The sequence below is a fragment of the Furipterus horrens genome, unplaced genomic scaffold (genome assembly GCF_987537825.1).
Source record: "Furipterus horrens unplaced genomic scaffold, mFurHor1.1.pri manual_scaffold_11, whole genome shotgun sequence".
Taxonomy (NCBI): Eukaryota; Metazoa; Chordata; class Mammalia; order Chiroptera; family Furipteridae; genus Furipterus; species Furipterus horrens.
In genome coordinates this window covers 79,808,931-79,828,899 of record NW_028327181.1, presented here as the reverse complement: position 1 = coordinate 79,828,899, position 19,969 = coordinate 79,808,931, and the positions used below count along the sequence as shown (strand labels likewise).

General features: G+C 52.8%; 2 protein-coding genes across 5 annotated transcripts in view; one reads left to right on the top strand and one right to left on the bottom strand.

Annotated features, from left to right (window-relative positions):
- ZNF385C (zinc finger protein 385C) overlaps positions 1-13,760 on the top strand; it is a 34,194-nt gene extending 20,434 nt beyond the window's left edge. Inside the window, exons 1-9 of one of the 4 annotated variants that reach the window (XM_090290798.1) lie at positions 314-1,394; positions 2,485-2,872; positions 5,404-5,552; positions 7,640-7,750; positions 9,138-9,303; positions 10,540-10,830; positions 11,351-11,547; positions 11,876-11,986; positions 12,488-13,760. In XM_090290798.1, the coding sequence (XP_090146924.1) occupies positions 852-1,394; positions 2,485-2,872; positions 5,404-5,552; positions 7,640-7,750; positions 9,138-9,303; positions 10,540-10,830; positions 11,351-11,547; positions 11,876-11,986; positions 12,488-12,724 (2,193 nt within the window). In that variant the 5' untranslated portion in view covers positions 314-851 and the 3' untranslated portion in view covers positions 12,725-13,760. Of the gene's footprint in view, positions 1-313; positions 1,395-2,484; positions 2,873-5,403; positions 5,553-7,639; positions 7,751-9,137; positions 9,304-10,536; positions 10,831-11,350; positions 11,548-11,875; positions 11,987-12,487 lie in introns of those variants that run through there. The other 3 variants (XM_090290797.1, XM_090290796.1, XM_090290795.1) reach the window with 3 other exon arrangements.
- A 20-nt stretch (positions 13,761-13,780) lies between these two features.
- On the bottom strand, positions 13,781-17,882 carry NKIRAS2 (NFKB inhibitor interacting Ras like 2). The gene is made up of 4 exons (XM_090290799.1): positions 17,709-17,882; positions 16,628-16,735; positions 15,985-16,226; positions 13,781-15,381 (listed from the first exon to the last, which is right to left on the bottom strand). Exons 2-4 carry the CDS (start codon positions 16,719-16,721, stop codon positions 15,142-15,144), a joined length of 576 nt encoding a protein of 191 aa, XP_090146925.1. The 5' UTR covers positions 16,722-16,735; positions 17,709-17,882; the 3' UTR covers positions 13,781-15,141.
- Between the last annotated feature and the right edge of the window lie 2,087 nt (positions 17,883-19,969).

Here is a 19,969-nt window from a genome sequence, read left to right as displayed (position 1 = left end):
AAAGAGAGGCAACCAGCTAGGTGTCTTTAGTCTGCGTCTCAGCCCCCACTTCTGGGCTACCCTTTCCAAAACCACACTACGTGTGTGTGTGTGTGTGTGTGTGTGTGTGTGTGTGTGTGTGTGTGTGTGTGTGTGTTTAGGGAAGAGAGCTCCAGAGAAAACAAATCCAGTTCCTCAATCCTGTGGCTCCGGAAGCTCAGCTCGGTGCTAACTTCCTTCTGATGAAATAAATGACTGTGGGCTCGAGGAATCAGTCAGTCATCCTCTGGGCAACGAGTCAGGAGATATGGATTGTTCTGGCTCAGAAATTATTCATGAGTCCTGAGAACCACTCTGTCTCCAGGACTGAGTTCCTCCACCTATTACATGTGGTTGTGTAGATGGTACCAGTCTTTCCATCTCTGAGTTCTGGCATGCTTCAGTTCTCAATACTAATCAATGCCTTGTCCTGGATGGAGGGAGACCCTCAGGTGGGGTTCGGGTTCCCCTACCTCCCCACTTTGGATAACTGCTCTATGGCCTTTCGCACAATCCCACCCACTCCCGATAGCCCTTCCCCATTGGGTCCAGTCCACCCCTCAGCTGGGGAGCGCTCTGTGGGCAGTGGGAACCCATACTGGACTCCCTAACAATCCTCCCTTGTCTCTTTCATCCCCAGTCTCCCACCGGCGGAGCAGGAATAAACTTTCCCAGCTAAGTTAGATGGATGGTCCACATTAGCCTGACAAGCTGCCCCTCTCCTGCCTCCCCACCAACTCCCCTTGTCAAGGGAGGTGCCTCTGTGTGGGGGTGAAGCTGGGGAGTTAGAGCATTTGGGTGGGGGTTGTGGGTGCCCTGTCCCTTGAGCAGGAATGGTGCCCCCAGGGAAGAAACCAGCTGGAGAGGCCTCCAACTCCAACAAGAAGTGTAAGCGTTACTTCAACGAGCACTGGAAAGAGGAGTTTACCTGGCTAGACTTTGACTACAAGAGAAAGCTGATGTTTTGCCTTGAGTGCCGCCAGGCTCTGGTACGGAACAAGCATGGCAAGGCTGAGAATGCCTTCACTGTGGGCACTGACAACTTCCAACGCCATGCTTTGCTGCGCCATGTAACCTCAGGGGCCCACCGCCAGGCTCTGGCTGTCAACAGGGGCCAGCCTACCTTTAAGGGCCAGGCTGAGGAAGGAGGGGCCTACCCAGGCCTGGAAACCACCCCTACCTCCAGGGGCATCAAGGTGGAAGTGGACCCCGCCAAAGTGGCTGTGTTGACCACCGTATACTGCATGGCCAAGGAGGATGTGCCTGATGACCGCTGCTCTGCCCTGCTGGAGCTGCAGAGGTTCAACCTATGCCAGGCACTGCTGGGCACGGAGCATGGCGATTACTACAACCCCAGGAGGGTGAGGGATATGCAGGTGGGTGGCAGCCAAAGGTATGGGGGAGGGCTTGGGGAGGAAGGACATTGAGCCATCTGGCAAAGTGCCAGTATGCCAGGCCCCTGGACAGTGGCCAGAGCACTTCATTCATACCTTCACTGGACAGAACCTTCACTGAGAGCATACTGTGTGCCAGCCCTGGGTCAGCTGCTGGGAACACAACAGTGAAGCAGCCAGACCAGGTCCTGTCCTCGGGGGTGCAGTGGCACTCTCCTTACTACCTGGGCCAGAAATAGCAAAGTGATAGCCCTGGAGGCTTGACTGGCCCACAGAACTGTTTTGTTGGTTTTCACAGTGCTTTTGAAAAGCTTAAATTAACTTCCAAATCTAACAAAATGAGAGATTACCTATTAAAAAATCTAGATTTGTTACTTGTACTGAAAAACTAGGTCCCTGTGTTCTTGGGGCATGAAATGGCAGAGGTGGGGAGCAGGCATGGACTTCCCCATACCCTCTGCTTTATCCCTAACCCACTTCAAGCTCAGTATTACCCATGTGGCCTCTGGGGGCATGCAAATTGCAGCTCTGTCCTGGGTACTAGCTGTGTGAGTACTAGGAGCTGGGAGGTGGGGGAGCTGATCTCATCTCACAGAGAGATGAGAGACAGACAGAGCCCTCAGCTGGGCCCTGTGCCACAGCCAGGAGTTGGGAGCAAGCATGTCTATCAATTAATCCCTGAGCAGCAGAGAAGAGGGAGACACCCCCGGAATAAGCCAGATGGGTGATGCTGTAGAAACACACAGACACCAAACTCTGTAGAAGCTTTATGGTTTGTAAAGCATTTTACATTTATAAGCACAACAACAAAAAGTTACATTTATAACTCACAACCTTTTGAGGAGATTGGGAGCACCTATTAGCCCAATTTTAGAGCTGAAGAAACGGAGGGTCAGAGGGGTAAAATGACTTGCCCAAGGTCACACACCCAGTAAGAGGCAAAGCTAGGATTAGTCCCTTAGTCTTTCTGACCCTGAGGCCTGTGCTCTTCTTATTGCCCTGTACTGTCTGCCTCCCCTTCTCAGGACAAGGCTAACTGCCCTCCCTCCCTTTCTCTCTCTGGCTGTCCCAGGTGGCCATTGCCAGTGTCTTGCACACAGAGGCCTGCCAGTGCCTGAAGGCATCCCCATATGTGGGGCTGGTATTGGACAAGACCAGGGAGTGGCCTGAGTCCCACAGTCTGGCCTTGTTTGCCACTTCGGTGTCCCCCTGCGATGGCCAGCCTGTCACCACCTTCCTGGGAAGTGTGGAGCTACAGGAGGGCGAGGCCACTGCTGGCCAACTCCTGGACATCCTGCAGGCCTTCGGCGTGTCTGCACCCAAGCTAGCCTGGCTCAGCTCGAGTCTCCCCAGTGACCACCTGGGGAGTGTGGGCCTGCAGCTCCGGGCCGCCTGCCCACTGCTTATGGAGCTACACTGCCTTTCTGGCCGGCCAGATCCTGAGCCCCCTGCCTACCTAGGCGAATATGAAAGTGTCCTGGATGCCCTATTCCGCCTCCACGGTGGCCCCAGTTGCCACATGGTCCCTGAGCTCCAGGCGGCACTGGACCTTGCAGCTATTGACTTGGCAGGACCACAGCCAGTGCCCTGGGCTTCCTTGCTGCCTGTCGTGGAAGCAGTGGCTGAGGCTTGGCCTTGCCTGGTGCCCACACTGGAGGCCTCTGCCCCAGCCTCACCAACAGCTATGGCACTGGCTCTCGCCCTGCGCCAGTTCACCTTCGTGGCCTTCACCCACCTGCTCCTGGACACTCTGCCCTGCGTGCAGAAGCTTGCCCTTGTCCTGCAGCCAGAAGATCCAGACTTGGCCTTGTTGCAGCCCCTGGTGATGGCAGCTGCAGCCTCCCTCCAAGCACAGCAAAGCTCCGGGGGCGTGCACCTCCAGGGCTTCCTGCAGGAACTGGCGTCCTCCAGTCCAGACTTGGGCGGTGGGCGCTGTACCTACCGTGGCCTGGAGCTGGTCGGTTACTCAGAGGCTGCGGTCCGGAGCTTGGAGCGGCTGCGGGGGGCCTTCTTGGACTCTATGCGGAGGGGGCTGCGGGACTGCTACCCTGGGCCCTCGCTGGATGCCGCGGCCGCCTTCGCTGTGATCTTCGATCCCCGCCGCTACCCACAGGCTCCTGATGAGTTGGGCACACATGGCGAGGGTGCGCTGCGGCTCCTGCTGCGCGCCTACGCCCCGGCTGTGGTGCGCCAGCGCGCGTTGGGTGACTTTACACTCTTCAAGCGCGTGGTCTGCAGCCTTGGGCAGCTGGGCCCACGGGCTCTGTGCTCCAAGCTGGCGTGTGCACAGTCTGAGCTGCATGAGCTCTTCCCCGACTTCGCAGTCCTCGCCACCCTGGCCTTGGCATTGCCCGCGGGCGCTGGCCTCCTGGACAAGGTCGGCCGCAGCCGGGAGCTGCGGTGGTGGGGGCAGGGAGGGGCTGGGGAAGGCCGGGGAGACCCTGTGGTCAAGATTGCTGTGGATGGTCCCCCATTGCACGAGTTTGACTTTGCGATGGCCGTGGAGTTCTTAGAGAGTGGGTGGGGGGAGGGGCTGCTGGGGTCGAAGCTCACGTGAGGGTGGCCTCCTCTATACCCAGCCAGCCTGCGTCACTGGGCACTCTAAGGGCCAAGCTGGACTTGACCATGCTGCATCTGAGCTGACTTACTAACTGTGGCCTTCCATCCACGTTCCCCATGCTTCCTCTGCTCCACGCTGAGTACTCACCCAGCCCAGTGGGCTATGGAGGAAGGGTGGGTCAATGGGGAGCCTGGGCAAGTGGACAGAGATGCTAGGGTCTGGGGCACCCTAAATATTTTTCCTGACCATTCTAGAGTTTGGTAAGAAGTAACTCACCTTTTTCTCTCTGGACTCATCTCAAGTTTTGGCCCTAAAAATGTTGGGGGTGGGGGTTCTTGATTGGAGGGAGGGAGACTGGGTCTCCAGAATTAAGGGACAGAGGGAAAGAAGAACAGGTGCTTGACTGTTTCTCAGTACCCTCCTGGCAGCACCTCTTCAGATATGACTGGAGAGCAGGTCACTGTCCTTGTTGATGCACAGCACAGCACCCCCTCTGTGCACAAGCTAACAGTTTAAGGGAAATATGGTACCCTCCTCCCTTCCCTCCCCATCAATAGGCTACCTGAGGCTTTTCTGTATATGACCGACCATATAGTACATAGACATATCAATCTATAAATGTGAAATAAATCTATGCTACCTTTCATAGTGTTAACACATAAATCTCAAAGGACTTCATTTCATTTTGCTGGGGTCCAAAAAAGTCCCAAATGAACTGGATTTATTTCTAATTTTTTTCTTTCTTGAATTGTGGCTGTTCTCTCAAGTTCCTCATCTCATACCTTTAAGACCAAAGACTGTAAAACGATATGCTTTGCCCTCTGCAGGCCTGACCCAGGGATGCCACTGGAGGGCTTTTTGCCTCCCAGGGGAAGCAGTTGGGGCCTCACTGGAGTTGGGGCACACATCCATTCAGACTCCAAGGGTTTCCCATCACTTCTGGCAGCCCTTGCCAGTAATGATATGTGGATCTGGGGCAGGGGAGTCAGTAAGAAGGGAGGCATCTGACCTTTCCCCAGGCCTCCTGGGTTTGGGTTTAATTTGCAATAAAGAGGAAACTCAGCTCCTGTACAGTCTCCATAGTGGTGTGTGTGTGTCAGAGGCCTGCCCTGACACCTCTGTCCCCCACCCCCACCTTGGCCTGACTTCCCTTGGGGGTTCATTTGGGTCTCTGTAGGGGCAGGAGGGTCATTCCTCTGGGCCGGGAGCCTTACGCTGTGGATTCCCTGCTTCTGCTTCCCCCGTTGTGGAGAGGAGAGGCACAGAGGTGGGCTGCACTTGCCCTGGGCTCAGCCAGGGCTACTTAGTGAAGAGGGAGACAGGAGCTCAGCCCTGTCTCCATACCTAAGAAACCCATCAGCCTCTTCTGGCTGTGGAGATAGGGTTGCCCTGTGGCTCCCATTTCAGACCCTGCCCTTCTCCCTCCTGCAGCAGGCCCAGCATCCAGCACCCCCAGCCCTCTGCTGGCCTCCCTGCCCCTGCCTGCCAGGCCTCTGCAGCCCCCGCTGGACTTCAAGCACTTGCTGGCCTTCCACTTCAATGGTGCCGCCCCGCTCAGTCTCTTCCCCAACTTCAGCACGGTATGGGCTGGGCTGGTGGGTGGGAGCATGCAGCCAAGCTGGGGGGTGGGCAGGGAAGGTGGGCTCCGAGGGGCTGGCTCTCAGAAGCTGGGTCTAACTAGGAGCTCAGTCTCCTCCAACATCCCCAAGTGACTAGGCATTCCCAAAATAGAGACACCCTCCCGCCCCACCCCTGGGCTCAGCTCTCTGGATCAAGGAAGTAGGATGGGATCACCCGCTTCCCCAATTACAATGGCTGGGACTGTAGGGTCTGTACTGCGGATTTCACTTGAGCTTGGTTATAGGGACTTCTGTGTATGATTTGTGTATGCCTGTGTGCAATTGATGTGCCTTTCTGTTTTAGTTTGTGTTTGCATAGGTCTTTGTGTATTATTTGTGGATGTGAATTTGTGTGTTGGTGTTCTGTATGTGTGTGTGTGTTTGTAAACAACTCTTTGTTTCTCAATATGTAACATGGGTGCTAGGATATATGAGAAGTGTTTTGTGTTTTGTGTTGACTGTCTATATGTTTGGTGTGTGTCTGAACTCTGAGTGTGTTTTGTGTGGGTTGGGTGATTGTGCCTTTGTCTGTGACTGTGTGCCATTTGTGTGTGAGAGAGTGTCTTATGCTGCATGTCTCCGTAACCTGTAACTGTCTGTAAGCTCAGGTGCTCTCGATTCGTATACTGGTCTGTGTATTTCCATGTGTGTATATGTGTGAAAAACAAGTGTAGTGAGCATGAATTAGACCACTACATGGTCTAATGCCCCCCCCCTTAATTTTGAAAAGTCAAATGTAATCATCAATGAGCCCCCACTTCACCCTGAGGATCCCCTCCTTCCTGCCCTCCAGGGGTCACAGAGGTCCTCAGGAGCATGAGACATCTGGAGAGGGTCCTCTGGTCTTAGGTTTCTGCTGTCAATTGCTGACATGCTCACTGTTCAAGTGCATGGTCCCTCCGGAGCAGGTGAAGCTACCGCTGTCCTGATTGCTGGGGACCCTGTGGGTCCTTCCCTGAGGTCCTGTCCCCTGCTGCCCAGCCTGGGTTTCTGTGAGAATGAGAACCTCTTTTTGTTCTCAGGGAAGTTTCTGAAACCATGCTTTTCCCTTAAAGCTTCTGTTCTCTCAGGAAGGCTCAGAAAGTTCTTGACAAGCAAACCCAGACAGCTTCTGTTTTTGGCCCAACAACCTAGGCCCTGAGAAAAGGGAACAAAAAGGCTTGGTTTGAGAGAAGAAAAATATATTTAAAATAAGAAAAAGACAATGACACATAAGTTAATATCCCGAAGAAATGATTCTACTACTCAGGGAACCCTCTAGCTTCTACTTGCTGTCACCTGTCCCATCCTGGCCCCCACCTGCCCTGGCTGTGGGTCTCTCTCCCTCTCAGGCCCTGTGACAGTGGCAGAGCTCATAAGATAAGCCTGATATCCCCCAGCGCACAGGTCCAGTACAAGGCTGGGTTACGGGAGAGGAAATTCCAACCGAGGAACTCAGTCCCCACCCCCACCCCTGCCTCTCCCTGCCCCCAACTCTCTGTTCCAATAGTTGTGATTCTTGTGAAAAAGAAAAAAAAAAAAAAAACAAGAGACCAGAGTGGTAGCAAGAGATGCCAAGGCAATCACCAGGACATGGTTCTCTCTCTCAAGATTATGCCCTGGCCAGTGTAGCTCAGTTGGCTGGAGTGTCATCCAGTCACCAAAATATTGCAGGTTCGATTCCTGGTCAGGGCACGTACCTAGGCTGTGGGTTTGATGCCCAGCCTAGGCATGTACAGGAGGCAATCAATCAATGCTTTTCTCTCTCCCTTGCTGTGTCTCTAAAAGCATGTCTTCGGGTGAGGATAAGTAAATGAATAAATAAATAGATCATGAAGGTCACCCTAGCCATCCCCCTGCATCCAAGCAGAAGTCCAGGCTGACAGAGAAAGTCTGCTGGGGAAGGGACTGTTTCTTTTTCTGTCTAACATCACAGGGATGAGAAGAGTTCTTCCTAGGGGCTAACCACTGCCCTCCTTGATAGTCTTTAGTTTTTGGCATTTTGTACTGACCCCTCCCCATTCCGGGGCTGACCCCCGAGTTATTGTGCCCTCCCACCCCCTTCACAGATGGACCCGGTCCAGAAAGCTGTCATCAGCCACACCTTTGGGGTCCCCTCCCCTCTGAAGAAGAAGCTCTTCATTTCCTGTAACATCTGTCACCTGAGGTTCAACTCAGCGGTGAGAGGGAGTAGTGGAAACAAGCTGAGGCAGTGGCTGGGCAGGGAGAGGGCTGGAGACTGGGCTTCTGGAGTCTTTCCTGGAGGAAAAGGGGTGGCAGAGGGGCTGGGGTCTCTATTTTCTATCCCTGGTTGCAGAAGAGGCACTCCTGGTCCTTTATCCATGCATCCTCTTCTCTATCCAGAGCCCTCTGCCCCTTCCTTTCCTAGTGCCCCTGGGGTTCCATTTCCCTTCCCTGTGCTTCTCTCCTATGTTCTGGATCCTTCTGCAAGAGAGAAGACTGCCCTTCCCCATTCTGGGTCTCAGGGGCCACCCAGCCAGCTTCTAGTTTGGAGCTGAGTTCTTAAAGCACCTGAGAGTTTACATAATATGTTCATGTCTATCGTCTTAAATTAGTTCCATGATACATCCGTGAGGTGCATAGAGGTATAATTATCCCCACTTTCCAGATGGGCAAACAGCCTCAGGGAGGTTAAATAACCTGCCTGAGGCTACTCAGCTGGTAAGTAGCAAAACTGGGATCTGAACCCAGGCCTGGCTGACCCCAAGGCCTGCATGTTTTCTACCATAGCTTGCCCCTGGATAATGAAGGAGCCTCATTCTGGCCTCCCAGGGAGGGTTTACCTTCTGTCCAGGCAACTCTGGGGTTTGGGGAGATGCTCTCAGCTGACTGTTCTGGCGAAAGTGTCCAGGGAGGGGCCTGTCTTTCTGCATTTGGGAGTGACAAGCAAGGACCCCAGGTTGAAGGAGGGAGGACACTGCCAGGCCAGATATGGGGGTTCCCTCCAGACTTTTGGTTACAAGTTGTGAACAAGCTGGACAGAGACTTCACTCTGAGAGAGGGACTGTGTCTTCATGCTGAGCATCTGCACAGTGCCTGGCAAATAGCCGATGCTCAATAAGTATTTGTTGAAAAAAAATGAACAAAAGGATGAATGTTCTGGGGTGCACATACCCTAAAGCGTGAGGATCTTTGTTTTCTCCATTTGTACATTTATAAACCTGGTAAGTAACATTCATGGAGCGCCTACGGTATGTAGTAGGCACTTCTTCAGGTTCTCATTTAATTCTCGCGGTCCCTCGAGGCCAGTGTTATCACAAAGTTTATGAGTGAGGAAACTGAGGCTCAGACAGGTGAAGTGACTCATCAAAAGAGGCACAGCCACCAAGTGGCTGGGCCAGAATTTAAATCCAGAGGCTGCTCGCCTGGGAGCTTGTGTGTGAGAAAATGTTCTGTAAACTTTAGGGCCTTGCACATACTGTGATGATGATGGCAATGAAAAGGACTCACCCCCTGTGTGACCTTCCCCCCTGCCCAGTGCCAGCTCGTGGTTGGGACATGTAGACTCAGAGAATGAATGATGACCCTATGTCCTCCCCACCCCAGAACCAGGCTGAAGCACACTATAAAGGCCATAAACATGCCAGAAAACTCAAGGCCATTGAAGCTGCCAAAAGCAAGCAGAGGACCCAAACCCTGGCCCATGATGGGACGCTGGTGTCCTCAACCCTGTCTGTGGCCAGTGGAGCCCCCAAAGAGCCACAGAGCAAAGGTCAGTCCTGAACTCTCCTTCCCACTCCCCACTCTAAGTCTGGTTTCTGATGAGGGGTTGAGAGATTTCTTATTGTTATTTTTGCTTATGTTGGAGTATTCCTGCATACAGAAGAAGGCACACATCACAAGTGGGCGACTCAATGAATTTTCCTGTCTGAATACATATATCAAGATCACGAAACGTCTCTCAAGCGCCCAGAAGCCCACCTGGGGCCCCTTCCCAGTCACTACCTTGTTTCTTGGGCTGCTGTAATGAGTGGCCACTAACTGGGTGGCTGAAAGCAACAGAAATTTATTCTCTCACAGTTATGGAGGTCAGAAGTTTGAAATCAGGGTGTCAGCAGGGTTGTTTCCTTCACTGGAACTGAGAAGGAGAATCTCTTTCACACCCCTCTTCTAGCTTCTGGTGATTGCCGTCAGTTCTCGGCTTGTGGGTGCATCACTCCAATCTCTGCCTCCATCTTCACATCTCGTTCTCCCATGTGTCTGTGTCTTCACATGGTCTTATAAGGACACCAGTCATAGATTAGGACCAACCCTAATCCATTATGACTTTATCTTAACTAATTACTCTGCAAAGACCCTTTTTCCAAAATAAGGTTATATTCTGAGGTTCCAGATGGACATGAATCTTGGGGTGACACTATTCAACCACCTGCACCCTTATCCCCAGGGTACCTACGATCCTGACTTTTCTCAGCATATACCAGTTTTACTTGGTTTTGGTAAATCATATAGAGCATAGGCTTTTGTGTCTGGGTTTAGTTCATCTTTCATGAACATTCATAACATTCATTATAAGAGTCTCCAGTGCTGTTGCGGTGGTAGCTATAGTTTGTCCTTCTCCACTGCCATGTAGTATTCCATTGCCTATTGATGGACATTTGATGTTTCCAGTTTTTGCTATTATGAATAGTGCTCTATGAACATTCTGGTACATATTTTAATTTCTATTTATTTAACTGCTAATAACTATCACAGCAGTGAGGGCTTTCTGAGATTACTCTGTCCAACTTTATAATTTCAAATGGGGAAACTGAGGCCCAAAGAGAACCAAGTCTGCCGAGTGAGTTGATTGGTAGAGTGGGGTCTGGAATTCAGTGCTGCTCACCCCTGCACTAGTGACCTGTCCACTCTGCCATTTCACCCCTAATATATCAGTGCTTAAAATCATGGTTTTCAGAATCAGCTCAGGCCTCAGCCTCTTACCTGATGCCTTCCACTTCCCCAGCAGTTCCTGCAGACCCTCCTCCTGGCCCCCCACTCCAGCCACCACTGACTCCTGACCCGATGCCCAGCGAGCCAGCCCACTCAGACCTCTTGGATGCTGCCTCCTCCTCCTCTTCTTCCTCCTGTCCACCGTGCTCCCCAGAGCCTGGGAGAGAGGCACCAGGGCCTGAGCCGGCAGCAGCTGCTATGGGCAGTGGTGTGAGCGGGGAAGGCAGGAATGAGAAGGGGCGCCTCTACTGCCCCACGTGTAAGGTGACTGTGAACTCCGCCTCCCAACTTCAGGCTCACAACACAGGTCAGTGTGCCCCTCCAGCCGGAGTCTGGGGGAAGGAGTGGGGCAGGGAGGCTGCCCCTTACCAGGTGTGGGCAGACTGGTTTCTGGGCACTTTGCTCAAGGGCTTGGTAATAGAGGCATTGTGCTCAGTTGTTACTGGGCGAGGCATTTCCAGTCGTCCCACTAATGCTTGAGGAGAGACAACTGGAAGAGAAGCAAAAAGTGAAGGGTCACTCAGAGGCTACCGGGGACACCTCCTCCATCTCTTTAGGTCAGACCCAGAGAAAGGGATTGAGATGACAAAAGGCAAGCTGCCCAGTTACATTGCAAGGCCTTCCTTGGGGGAGGTTGGCTTGAAAGAGAAGCTAAGAGAGAGGACTTGGTGGAGACGGGAAAGAAATCTCACGTGGTGGCGGGGAGTATATGTGCTGAGCAGCCTTGAAGCTAAAGGGACAACCAAGCTGATCTAGTGCAGAGGGGCCTCCATGGCACTTGCGGCCCCTCTTCAAGGCTGATAGGCTGTCTTCTTTCCTTTGACTAGGAGCCAAACACCGGTGGATGGTGGAAGGTCAGCAAGGGGCTCACCGAAGGGGCCGGGGCCGCCCGATGCCCCGGGGAGGAGCTGGACACAAGGCCAAGAGAGTGACCAGGGCCCGTGGGGGCAGGCAGGGGCCCAGCCCCCCTTTTCATTGTGCTGTCTGTCAGCTCCAGGTCAATTCAGAGACCCAACTCAAGCAGGTGGGAGAAGGGGGGCCGGCCTAGGGTTGGAGCAGGGGTGAGGGAGTGGGACGGGTACCAGGAGAGGAGGATGGGGGTAGTCTGAGGAGAGAAGGTGGGCAGAGCAGGGCCAGGTGGAGGAGGAGGAGCAAGGCTAGCAGGACAGTGGGCTCCTGGAGGGCAAAGGCCAATTCTTTTCTCCTCTTCGTGGGCCACTCCAGGTGATGCCCAATAAAGGGAGGTTCACTGTATGAACCGTGGGTAGAGAAGGATGAGTTAGTCAAGGATAATGGGGTTGTCGGGGGTCCTTGCGCTTCCTCATCTTGTTCCCAGTCTGTCTGTCCATTAGCACCTGAGCAGCAGGAGGCACAAAGACCGCCTGGCCGGGAAACCCCCCAAGCCCTCCAGCCAGCACAGCAAGCTGCAGAAGCACGCAGCGCTGGCTGTGAGTATCCTCAAGGTATCTGTCTCCAAGCAACAGGACTGGGAACCCAGTCAAGTGGTGGTGGTGGGGGTGGGAAGTGGGGGCCAGCTGGGGAGCCGAGGCAGGAATAAAGCCATCCACCCCCTTCCAGGCTGCCTGGGCAGAGACGGAGCTGGGGTTGGGTTTTTAGCTATCTTGGGATCTGCCCAGAGGAATTTCCGGGGAGGTGGGCCTGGGTAGGAATCTCAGGGGCAAGAGCAAGGGGTGGGCGTGCCATCTCCTAGAAACCATCTCTGCCCCCACCCAGCATAGCCTCCTCCCTTGGCCCATCATGCTTCTCCTCCTTCTGGGCAGGAAGACAGGTGGTGGAGAAAGCCCTCTGGAATGAATGTTTGGGGGTGGGAAGGGAGGAGGATTTAGGTTTGGAACCCTAAAAGGCATGTTTATCCTGCCGTAAAACACCCAAGGACGGAGCTCAGGGTGGGGTGGTTTTCTGGGGTCAGACTGTGTCTAGCTAGTCCTCTCTCTCCTTTGCAGTCCAAACTGGCCTTGCAGAAGCAACTCACCAAGACGCTGGCAGCCCGCTTCCTGCCCAGCCCAATCCCCACCACGGCCGCGGCCATCTGTGCCCTGCCAGGGCCCCTGGCCCTCCGGCCTGCCCCCACTGCGGCCGCCACCCTCTTCCCAGCTCCGATCCTGGGCCCAACTCTGTTTCGCACCCCAGCAGGAGCTGTCCGCCCCGCCACGGGACCCATCCTCTTTGCCCCCTATTAGCCCTCCTAGGGAGGCTAGGGCTGACTTCCCAGCAGTCACTCTCCCCAAGAGCCTCTGTTTCTACATCCCACAGGGGACTTTTTGTAGCCTAGGGGTTCCTGACCAATCGGAAGAGCTGGGCTAGTTCCCAGGGCAGCTGCCCCTCATTCCATCTGGACTAGGGATTCAACTAACCCCTGGCCCAAGTGCCATCCCCACTCTCATTGCCCCTGTCTTCTAGGGCTAGTCCCAGGCTCCCTTGCATTTCCCAGACTGATTTACAGGGAGCACTGAGAAATCCCAAAGGTCTATGCAAAATCCTAGCCCCATGGTGCTCTCATTTCCCCCACTCAAGACAGAAATCTTAACTTCTACCCTGGGGACACGTCTGTGACTGACTCCTACTCCCATGCTCTGGGGAGGCCCTCCCCATTCACTGGACTCTCTGGAATGACTGGAGAGGAGGGATGGGTTCCCGAGCTGGAATAGGCTCAACGCTATCTGGACAAGATAACCGTGGGGTGCGGTGAAGACTGGAGGGGAAAGGGAGCAGTGCTGAGGTGGGGTACAGCCATGGCAGGGGATGGTGCTGAAAGCTTGAGTGTCTTCATGTTTGAGAGGGATGGGGATGGCACAGGGGAGGTGAAGATGATGTTTTGGCTGGGCCCAATTTTAATAGAGAAAATGGTCAATCCCCTCTTAGTCTTTCATTGGTTTTTCCTGAACCCCAGCTCTCGGGTGGGAGGCACTGGGTCTTCCTCAGCTAACACTGAATCTCTCCAGGGCTCCCAAATAGAGCTTTCCTCTCTAGCTCTTTACCCCAAACTGGTCCCTAGCAATAAATTCAGTTTTCCCTCTTCCCAACCAGCACCCCAGGACTCCTTCACTGTGAAGCCGAATGTTGTGATCCAGTCTGGTAACTCCAAACCCATTATCATGCTGTCAAGTTCGTCACAACCTCTGTCCTACCCCAGTACTGCTCCCCTCACCCAATATGGGACTTTGCCAGTATCCACCTGTATATTTTTAAAAACATATTTCCAACAGGAGAATACGGGGGGGGGATGGGAGGGAAACTTTTTGATAACAGTTGTGGTTTTATTGTATCCAATGCATCAATAAATGAACATTAAGCCTGAGCATGTATATGCCCCCAACTTCACTCGCCCAGCCCTGGGCCACCTGCCCCTGCTCACCTCCCGGCATGCACTGGAGGTGGCCTGGCTGTGCCCATTAGAAGCACAAAGTGGGCACAGGAAAGTTGTGGGTCATAAGCTCACTTTATAGCATGTTGAGAGTGTAACCACCCTTCTGAGCCCCAACACATCTGTCAGCTCCCAAGAAGCTGCTACTTGTTTGCCTTTTTCTATGGAGGCATCTGAGGTAAGAAGAAGGGCTAGAGGAGCACCTTGTCCTGCCTTCACCATGGCAGCATACTAATTTATAACAGAAAATTTATAAATAAAGTCCAGCTATTAGCTGAAAACCACCACAGGAAGGGGTGAGGACCAGAAGCCATGTGTATGAGGTTCCCCATTGGGCCCTAAGCAGCCATTCTGGCAACTAGAGTAGATAGTGCACTCCTGTCCCCTGGCGGTTGTCAGCAGTGTCCCAGCCTCTAGGGCCGGTAGGCATAGCACCTTGAAGAGAGAGAAGCAAAGGGAGAAGTGAGATGGCCTGAAGCCATGGGCATTGTAAAATAAGCGCTGGAGAGGACCTAGGTCACCTAAGAAACTCCTGTCACCGTACAGATGAGAAAACTGATGCCAAGAGAGGGGGAAAGCCTTGCTGGGCCACAAAGCCAGTTGGCGACTCAGCCCCGTGATCTTTCTATTCCAACGCAACCAACGAGGCCCATCTGCTCTGTAAGCAGGAAGAGGAAGCGAAACAATTGCGGGAAGAGGTCAAGTAGAAAAAGTACACTTCCCAGGAGGCTGGTTTCTTCCAGCCAAGATATGGACAGGAGAAAGATCAGGGTGCTGGATGAGGAGGCACCCCTAACACCAGTATGCACACATATACACGATACCTGGATGCCCTCTCCCTGGAGTCCAGGTTAGTGCCATAAGTGTGTGTGTGTGTTGGGGGGTGGGGGGAGCCTAGAGGCATAGGACCCATGATCAGAACCAGACCCTAGACTGGGCACTTTTGCATGGTAGCTCTACTTCCCATCCAGGACAGGCGGAATGAACACTGACCCACAACTGCCCTAGGTCAGAGAGGGGCAGATGTGATGAAAGCTGGGCTGGAGGAAGAGGTTGGGGGCACTAACCTAGATTATTTGCATTTCCCGGAATTGGGAGGGAGCAAAAGTGGCCTGAGCCTGGAACAGCCCAGCTGCCTGCCCTAGTGGGGTGTTCCCTTTTCCCCTCAAGCCATCTTCCAAAGCCCCAGAAGCTAGACTGGGGTTGGGAAGGTGAAGAAGGAATGGCAGGTCTTCAGCTGTCCAAGGAGCCGCTGCCCTTGTTCTTGCGACTGAGGGGGAAGGCGGACTTGCTCTGGGGTTGGGTCATCTTGCTGGCCAGGTAGACGAAGGGCTCCAGGAGGGAGCGGCGGTCAGCCACAGATACCTCCCACAGCTTCACCTTCTCTGACTTGGCCCAATGCTGAGCCACATCTGGGTCCACACGCCGTTGCTCCTGCAGGTCACACTTGTTGCCAAGGACCACGATGGTGACCTGGGGAAGAGGGACAGAGTAGAGACTTGTGGACGTACCAAGGACCTTAGGAATAGGTGTGAGGGCTGGCCACCACCTAGCAGTCCTAAGAGAAGGAAAATCTTCCTCTATTAGAAACCAAAGTGAGGGGAGGGAAGTGGCTGCTTTTTTCCTCTCCTTCCTCTGTTCAAATTCTGGCCCCCACCTGGCCCCTCTCTCCAAGAGTTCTATTACAAGCCCTGAATCACCCAGACCTGCTCATACTAGCAGTCAGTTCACTTTTGGCCAAGTCACTAGTGAGGAAGTACTCCCAGATTGCTTGCAGCTTAAAGAGGGACTTGAGAAAAGAAGGGCTTTCATAACTAAGAGTATGGGACCATTATTAAAAAAGACTAGTGGGGGCTTTGTGTGTTAGGTCAGGGACCTCTTAAACTAGAGAAGCCTCTTTGGTTGAGCTGTCTCAGCACAGGGCCACCTCTATGTGTGAAGACACCCTCTAGTGGCCTCCATCCCTCCTCTAGCTCCTAACCTAACTCCTGGAAAATGAGTGAAGAACAAAGCCATGCCAAGCCTCTCAAAGCCAGCCCAGGGCCCACTCTCCCCCGCTGGTACTCCCACACACACCTCTTTCTTGTCCTTGGATTTGTCAATTTCCTTCTTGAGCAGCTCCACGCGCTGAAAGGACTCACGGCTGTCTGTGCTGTAGACCAGGACATAGCCATCGGTGCAGGAGAAGCAGTGCCGGGGCAGCTCAGCCCCATCTCGGAGCCCCCGGGTGTCGTAGAAACGCACCTGCTCCCGCACCCCTCGGTCAGTCTCAATGGAGCCCACGTAGATGTCTTCCTGTGTCTCAATCATCTCAGAACCTGGGACCAAAATGAGAAAACTTATTTGTAGGGAGGAAGGAGGTGGGAAACATGAATGACTGAGTATATCCTGAGAGGCTGACCAGACAGGGCGGGGAAGAAATGTGGGGGCTGAGGAGAGGGGGCCAGACTGAGTCTAGCAGGACTGGAATGATTTGGGGGAAACAAACATCAATCTCAGGCTCATACCATGCTGAGCAAAAGTGAAACTTTGGAGCTTTTCCTCCTTATCTTGGATAGTGGGCTTCCTTCCTCCAGACCTCAGTGTTGTAGAGCTGGAGGGCATGATGTAGACACTTGACTCCAGGAGATTTTTAGCTTCTGTGTGTTATCAAATGCTACTCCTTATTCTTCAACTTCTTCCACCACTCTCCTCCCCCCCCAACCCCCAAAACACTCACCCACTACATGGTTCCCGTACAGAAGCTGCTCCAGGATGGACGTTTTGCCCACAGATGCCTGACCACACACGACCACCTTGCAACTCTTCCCCATGCTTAGCCTTCAACCTTGAAGAACAGAAGCACAATGAGTGAGGTGGGATCAACACAGAGGGCAGACCTCACATAACTGAGAGCCCGGGTTCTGAACTGCATGCACAGTCTCAAGGATTCAGCACTGTCCCCTGCTCTAGTTGGGTGTCCACTACTGGACAGGGAGCTGTATTTTATTCATCTTTATTATTCCCCATACCTGGCTAGTAACTGTTGGTGCTCAGTAAGTGATGTCATAAAAGGGGGAAGAAAGATGCTGGTTTAAATGAAACACTGGCAAGGTTCCTCTCTGTGCACAGGATTCAGAGGACCAGTTGCTGAAGGGCGCTTGTGCTGAGCTTCCTCTTTTTAACCATAACCCCATGGAGAAATAAGCAGGGATAGTATTTTGTGTGGATATGTCTTAAGCTATCCTTTCTCGTAAACAAATAAGGAGAATACTGTATTTTGCTTTCCTGTATGACTTATCTACACAACAATTAATTCCCTCTGATTCCTAGTCAAGTCTATGGCTAAGATGAAGACTATCAGACAAGAAAGGAGTGCAGGAATCTAAGGGAAAAGAGGGCTACCGAAAGGAGACAATTTTTGCCGCCCTTGGGTTGACAGGCCCAGGTGTGAAGGCTCAGGCACAGAAAGCCCTTCTCCGAAGAGGTCCCAGAAATCTCGAAGGCATCCCAAAACACAGGCTTCCCAGAAGCAGCCCCCAGATTCCTCCCGAGAGCAGAGATGCAGAGGTCACTTCCCTAAGGCGTTCCAAACAGAAACCTCTGGAAGAAACTCCTCATCACAGACCCTCCTACCCTCGCCCAAAGGGCCCCATACAGTGAGTCCCACAATTAACAGATACCCCAAGAGAGACAGGCGGCGGGGCCTCTGCCACAAATTTCCCCACGAGGGGACCCCTAGAGGGAATCAGAGGCTGCAAAGCTCTGCCACCTAAAGCGGCCCCGACGCGGTGGCTGATCCCGGCCTTCCAGCTCCGTACCTCCCGGGGGGCCCTCGCAGCACCCGGGCCGGGACCCCAGAAGCGCGCGGGGACCAGGGGAAGGGCAGCACAGCCACAGGCCTTCGTTCTTCCGGGTCGATCCGGGCTCGGTCCAGCCCCGCCGCCCCTGCCCAGCTCCCGTCCGGCACGACGAATTCCGGTGGCAAAGAGCGGGCGCCCTCGGCCCAGCGCCCCCAGAGGCCGGCGGGAAAATGACGGCCGGGCCCCTGACTGGTGGTGCACTGGCGGGCACGGTACTAGGTTTCCTGGACACGGGATGCTTTTGTTGTTGTCTGATGCCCAACAGTTCTTTTTCTAAAGGCTACGAGAGTACAGAAATACTTTATTTATCCAATCGTTTATTCATCAAGTGCACCGAGAGCACCCGTTCTGTGCCTGGTACAGGACCATGTACCTCGAAAAACAGTCGAATTAGACACTAGCTGCCTTTTAGAACATCACCATGTAGAGGAGCTAGACATCTAATCCAAAAATTACAGTGCAGCACAGTAAGAACTATTACAGAGGTGCTATGGGGGCACAGAAGGGCATTTAACTTGGGGCGGTGAGCATCCCAGAGAACATCCTGGAGTAGGTCATGTCTGTGTTAAGTTTGAAGGACTTGGGAGGGAAGGGTGGAGAAAGCATGGCAAAGAATTATGGCATTTCTCTGGAACTACAGTGCTTGGGCTTAATATTGATGGTAGAAAGGAACCAAATAATCAAAGGCCTTGTGTAGTAGGCCAAGGGTTTCAAACTGTATCCTTACAGCAGTGGAAAGCCATTGGTAAGTTTTAGTGAAGTAACATGATCAATTTTTGCTTTTAAGAAAGTCAGTCTGGGAGAAGACCAAAGACTGGAGAGAAGTGAGACTGGGGTGCCAGTTAGGAGACTTGGTAGTATTACAATTAAAAAAAAAAAAAAAAAAAAAGACAAGAGTCTGAATTGAGGTGGAAAGGAGATAGATTTGGCAGACTTTTGTAGGAGAATCAACAAGACTTGGTGACAAATTGAGAGTCAGGAGTGAGAAAGAGGGAGGAATTCATGATGTCTCCCATCTGTCTCATTCGATGACCAGGTAAATGGTGAATTCATTCAACAAGATAAAGAATTCAGCAGAAGAGAATCAAGTACAGCATTTACTTTTTTCTGTTGTTGAGGGGTGGGGAGAGAATAACAAGTTCAACTTAAATACCTTAAGCTTTAGGGATTTGTGAAACATCCAAAAGATACCAGCAGAGAGCTGAATATACAGATCTGAACTCAGAAGTGGGGTCTAGATTGGAGATACCAACAGAGAGTCACCATTAAGGTTAAAGCTGTGGGTATAGATGAGTTGGCCTCGATGCAGAGAACACAAGGTGGGACGATGGTGAAAGGATGCCTCCTGCATTAGACTGCAGACTGTGAGCCATTGGTAGGCAGGGCAGGTGGTGAGTTTGTGCCCTCCCAACTTAGAAATGGGAGAGTAGGCACTTTGGAGAGGGCTGGGTAAATGACTTCTCTCTTCCAACCCACTGAGCCTCTCCCATTCTCCCCTACCTAATGGTGAGTTTGGTTTCAGCTTCCTTGGCACTCTGATAGGCAGGGAACATGCAAGCAGCCTATGGACGATGGCACATAGTTTTACTGAAGTAAGAAGATGAGATCCCTTTGAAATTCCTTGCCCCCTTATTATTTTGGTTCTCCATAGCTTTACGTTTTTAAACTCAAGCTCCCTCAATTTAACCCCAATTTAATTCAAGTCCACAAATATTATTGATTTAGGCGAGGTTAACTACTACAAAGATGATTAGGTTGTGTCCCTGCTTTCTCTGAGTTCCCAATGCAGACTGCATTCAGCAACACAAGCGTGCTGAGCAGGGAGTTTTTATGAGGGGTGGGAATACTAAGGACATTGGGCAGGGACCTCATCCCATGAGCTACCTTATAAACTCCAGGGCAGGGTCTGCGGTGCTGTGCCACTCTTCCTAGGCCTAATGCTGAGATGGCACTCCCAGGCGGCTGACATGAAAGCAGCATCAAAAAAGGGTCAGCGTCATTAGGGTGATGAACCAGTTGGTGCTTGGAGATCCGGAGGGGATGAAAGGCGCGGGGTGAAGCCGCCCTGCGTTCCCCTGGCTTGGTTGGGCAGGGCTACCAGGGGCCGATGAAAGCTAGGGGAACCGGGCTCAAAGTGTCTCTTCTTGCTTTTCCCGGGAGGAGGCTGTGGACAGACTCCAAGATCGGAAGGTACTAGTGGGAGGGTCTTTCCCTCCAAA

Coding starts and splice junctions, on each gene's coding strand:
- NKIRAS2 (XM_090290799.1), bottom strand. CDS start 16,721: ATGGGGAAGAGTTGCAAGGTGGTCGTGTGTGGTCAGGCATCTGTGGGC. Junction 16,227..16,627: donor GTACGGGAACCATGTAGTGG/GTGAGTGTTTTG, acceptor TTTTGGTCCCAG/GTTCTGAGATGATTGAGACA. Junction 15,382..15,984: donor AATCCAAGGACAAGAAAGAG/GTGTGTGTGGGA, acceptor CCTCTTCCCCAG/GTCACCATCGTGGTCCTTGG.